General features: G+C 36.2%; 1 protein-coding gene across 1 annotated transcript; it reads right to left on the reverse strand.

The window, feature by feature from the left end:
• Positions 363-1750, reverse strand: LOC104710893 (F-box protein At3g44326-like). The gene has a single exon (XM_010427548.2). The coding sequence runs from the start codon at positions 1556-1558 to the stop codon at positions 473-475; it is 1086 nt and encodes a 361-aa protein (XP_010425850.1). The 5' UTR covers positions 1559-1750; the 3' UTR covers positions 363-472.

Genomic DNA, 5377 nt, shown 5'->3' on the forward strand with positions numbered 1-5377 from the left:
AGGCGCTAAACCCACCTCGACCGTCTGACTAGCGCCTAGCGATTTCTAAAACAGAGAGTCCGCTCCCTTTGTTTTGCATTTTAAATGTTTAATTTGGCCAACGTCTCTAAAATCTAACTTTGAAAGTACCACTACAATTTAACTAATTATCCTCAGCATAATCAAACATGATAAGGACGGGCTAACCTAATTCAAAAATAAATAAATAAAGAATGAATTGTGAGACAAGAGATGCAATTATTTGGACGTCAAATTAAGCCTATAAGCTACCCTACTCCTCACATAGCTATTATTAAAAACATTCACCCATTTGTATTGGTGCAATGGTTGGAGGAGTCAGTACATTCCGATACGATTCAACATTGAATAAAGTGATTCCACTGTTTGTAAAATGATATAAAATACACACTGAAAACGAAATGATATGTATGTTTAATCTTGATTTTCTTTTTGTTCGTTACATTGTTATATTTTATTTCATCAGTTTGTTCATAATGGCAATCATATTTTTATGTATAAACAAATAAAAACACAGAAGGAAACCAAGTAAGAGGACGGCGATCCAGCACGCCGCCGTCTCTATCGCCGTTTCCTTCTCTCGCCGGACAGCCTTCCCCGTCTTCCTCTCCATGAATTCTCTATACTTCTCCTTCCCGTCCTCTTCCCCTCCCGCCCTAAACCTCCGACGCTTCATTCCCATCGCCGATGACAAAATTACTAAACTACCCTTCCCTCCTAAGTTCTTTCCTTCCATGTCCTCAGCTACAAGGCTCACCTCCCTTATCTGCACCTCCGCCTTCTCCTCTCCCCTCCGGTTAAACGCCGCCAGCACCACCGTCACCGTGAACTCTACTTCCTCTTGAGACTTTTTCTTGTCGCCCCCGACGAAGACCGTGGAGAATTTTACGTGGAGTTCTCCGGTCAGCCAGTGTCGTTCCACTGAGACGGGTCTTCGGGTTGATATATCCGCGGCGCGTTTACGGATAGGGTCAATGAGTATCCAGCTCAAGGAGAGATTCTCTTCCAAGTCACTCTTCCACGTGTCATCTTCCCACTGGTTGACCAACGAAACCCTGGTCGAGATCAGTTCTTTAGGCTCGACAAGATCAATACGCATAGGCGAGCACAGGAACCAACCGGAGACAGTCTCTGTCACATGAACCTTTGAGAAAATCACTTGGTCTTTGTAGAATATATCAACGGCTGAGATTAACTCTGTTGTATCAACGGACGATGGGAGATTGTTCATCACACCATTGCGTTCAAGAAACGGAAAAGAATCGGAGAAAAACGTCCGGTGACCGACGGGGAACGTTGCAATGATGCTTTGGACACGTGCGTCTAACGTAGAAGGCCACGTGAGGGAACATTGTTTCTTCCAAAGGGAGTCTTCCGAGGAAAAAGAGTGTAGGTTGGAGCAGGTGCAGCTCAAGGCGGCGAGTGAAGCACCGTCTAGACGGGTTAGGATGTTAGAACGTAAAACATCGGAGGACACGGCGTGGATTCCCGAAATTTTGATACGTGATGGTTGCTCCACCATTGACGACGACGAAAGCATGATGAGATATGAAGATTGAGTACTTTTGTGAAGGAAGTGCTCAAATGAAGAAGCATTTATTGAATATTTTCGTAGTGTTTTCCATATTATTTTACATTATAAATTGAATAAATAGTACGGACGGTAAAAATATATATTATTTTCATTTGCTTGTTAACTATATGGTGCACTAGCTACCTAGTAGCTGTATTAATAAAATAATATATAAAACTATAAGAGACGTGTTTGCTTTCGTAGCAATACTGAATCACGTTTAATTATAAACAAACTTTTAAAAAGCTACATAAGCAAGCGATGATGTTGACTTGAAACTTACAAGAAGTATACACACTATACACAATCTTTAATGAAGGGATCAATTTTCCCGTTGGAACTTATCCCGAAAAAGAATTAAATCAAACCAATCAAGATCTCATTATTCAAGAGATAATGTTTTTAATTTTGAATAATACAATGGCCTATAGATGTTAGTTAGGGTATCTTATCATTAGTGTATAATTTAGAGTGTTCAAGAAAGCGCTAGGCGGTATCTGGGTGGTGACCCAGCGTCTAGCGCCTAGAACGCCTAATCGGAGCTAGACGATTTTTAGGCGGTTTAGACGTTTACAACATAAAATATTATATATAATATTATGTATAAATATGTTAGAAAAATAAAAATAAAATTATAAATTATAAACAAAAGTAAGAAAAATACATTTATTTAAATTATATTAACAATATATAAACATTTAAAATTATGCATACAGATATAAAACTTAATAATTTAAATATATGTAGTTAAAAATTAAATAATAAATATTAAAATAAATTAATGTAATTTTAAGCGGTTAAGGCGGTCATCTAGGCGTCTGCTGAGCGCCTAGCGCTTAGACGGTGCCTAGGCGGCCGCCTAGACCGCTTTCTTGAACACTTAATAGAAAAAAAATCCAAAAAAACCAAATCTAGGTTTAGTTTTACAGTATTCATGATTACCATATGAATTAAGAAATCATTTTATTTCCATTTGTTTTTTTGGTAGTTATTTTATTTTCATTTGTTTAATTCTATGTAATAAATCAGCTAAGAAATATCAAGTCTTTTTATTAAAATGAAATCTTACTAAATCACACACACATGTAAATATTATATATATATATATATAAGATTAGTGTTTTATGAACAAATTGTATCAGAAAAAGTAACTTTAGCATTGTCGTTTAAATAGTGATTTCCTTAAAGCACAAAGGATGATTTTCTAGGTTTTTGTTTTCTTAAAGATTTTTAATATTAAATGCATTAAGAAAAAATGAATTTAAGATTTCAATCTAAGACGATTTTTTTAAAAAAAATGAATGTTGTTAAAACAAGCTAATATATACTCCCTCTGTTTCATATTAAGTGTCATTTTAGACTGATTATTTTGTTACAAAATAAGTGTCACTTTATATTTCCAATGTAAATTTTCCAATTTTATCCCTACTAATTTAATGTATACACCAATAGAAAAAGTTGATTAATATATTAATAAGGGGTAAAATAGAAAATTTAATGATTTTCTTAATATGTGTGAGAAACTCTAAAATGACACTTAATATGATTAACACTTAATGATTTTCTTAATATGTGTGAGAAAAGCTAGCTCCATAGTATTAAATTTTGAAAAATATATAACCAATCAGGATATTGAAAATTATATATTGACATGTTTTAAATTCTCTACTTAGTCAGACCCTCAAAAACCGTACATTGGGTATATCAAGCATAGGAAAATTAAACTCCATTTTTTTTTACTATTGATTTGGATCCTATCAATGGTTTGATTTCACTTGCATTATTTACAATTGAAAGATGATTAGATTAAAACATTAACATGCTAATTGTGTGATTTCCAATCTTCCACGTTAAGATTTATAAATATAACAGGAATTAACCAGCACTTTACACGGGATAAACAGTTCTATACAAAATATATTGATAAATAATGCTATCATTACATACTTTCAAATATATTTGGCACTTAGCTAGGAAATAATTATTAGAATCAGGAGCCTCTCTCAAAGTTTGGTCTTCTCCTTGGCCAGAGGATGTAGGAATAAGAGCGCCTTTAATGAAAAATATCCTGGTTGATCTTGAATTATCAGTCAAGGATTTAATCGATCCTGTCAAGAGAGATTGGAATTCAGAGGCTTTGGAAGAGCATTTTTTCCATCGTGATGTCGATTTAATCAAAAAGACCAAGCCAGTTCTTTCTTCCCCTGAATTTTTGTGTTGGAAATTCAATAAGAGCGGTGATTATAGTGTTAGATCAGGGTACTGGTTGGCTTGCCAGACCTTTAGAGAAGAGGAAATTATCTTAGCAATGATGCTTCCTTCTATCAATGTGATTAAAAATCAGATCTGGAAATTGTTGGCTCCTCCTAAGTTAAAGATCTTCATTTGGAAGGCAGTCAATGGAGCACTACCAGTTACGGAAAGATTAAACTCTAGAGGTATGCACTTAGACGCTCGTTGTGAAACGTGTGGGATGGAAGGCGAGTCTATCAACCATCTGCTGTTTCAGTGTTCTTTTGCTAGGCAGGTTTGGGCAGTTGTAGGGTTTCCCCTACCAGAGAATGGTTTCGACAACAGTTCGATTTATCAAAACTTACATTTGGTTTTTTCCATTTGTAAGAATGTTCAGTTTTTCTGCAGATAAGAAGATCCCTTCCTTGGATCTTCTGGCTCCTTTGGAAAAACCGCAATAACATGGTCTTTGAAGGTAATGTTTTCCTGATCTCTGATTTAGTTAAAAAGATCAGAGAGGATGCGGAAGAATGGTTTCAAGCTCAGGAGTTAAATGAGAAGGAAGAACGGAATAGTCAAACTGTATTGCCAAAGTCTCAGCATTGGAAGCCGCCAGTTAAACCGTGGGTAAAGTGTAATGTAGCTTCTTCTTGGGACAAAGATAAAGCTATAAGTGGTGTGGCTTGGGTTCTGAGAAATTCGGAAGGAAGACTTCTGCTCCATACCAGACATTCCTTTGTGTTGATAAAGTCAAAAGAGGATGTTGCATTGCAAAGCAGTTTGTGGGCAATGGAAAGCATGAAAAGCTTACATATCCCGCGAGTGATCTTTGCTTTAGAGAATGCAGAGTTAGAAGGAGCGACGAATATACCTTCTGCTTGGCCAAACTTTAAACTTCAAGCAGAGAAACTGTCGGTGGCCCTGTCCTTTATTCCATAATGGAAAACAATCTTTGAAACAATAAAGGCTAACTTGGGTGCCTTCTTGTTAGCTAAAAGTGTCACAAGTGGTGAACGATCACAATCATATGTAGCCCAGGGCTACCCTTTTTGGTTACAAGGAGCTTTTGTATCTGACCAAAGCTTTATTTAGTGGCTTTGGCTCCTTGTTGTTGATTGTTTTGGTTCCTTTTTGTAAAGTTTGAAACTTTCAGTATTAATATATGGAAATCATTCAGACGAAAAAAAAAATCTCTCCATTTTAGGCACATTACTTTGCTTTTCTCAAGAACAAGCACTCCATCAGTGTTTAAAGTCCACTTTGCCCTTCGGATCTCACGTCATTCGCTCATCGCTCTCAAGTCTCAACGCATTTCAACCGACGAGTTTAAACTGAAATTGGGGTTGGCTGTTTGAGATGACCAGAAACACGATGAGGTCCAATGAGTAATTTACTGTTTGGGTTCTCTATTTACAAATCTATTATGGTTTAGTTTTTTATTGATATCTGCAATTCTCGTCATTGATGGATCACCAGTTCTCTAACTTATTTGCAATTGCTACCACCTTCAAATGCAGTTTCCAGAGTTGTCGGATATACAGTTTTCTCCCCCCC

This window comes from Camelina sativa, chromosome 9 (genome assembly GCF_000633955.1).
Source record: "Camelina sativa cultivar DH55 chromosome 9, Cs, whole genome shotgun sequence".
NCBI lineage: Eukaryota > Viridiplantae > Streptophyta > Magnoliopsida > Brassicales > Brassicaceae > Camelina > Camelina sativa.

Coding starts and splice junctions, on each gene's coding strand:
- LOC104710893 (XM_010427548.2), bottom strand. CDS start 1,558: ATGCTTTCGTCGTCGTCAATGGTGGAGCAACCATCACGTATCAAAATT.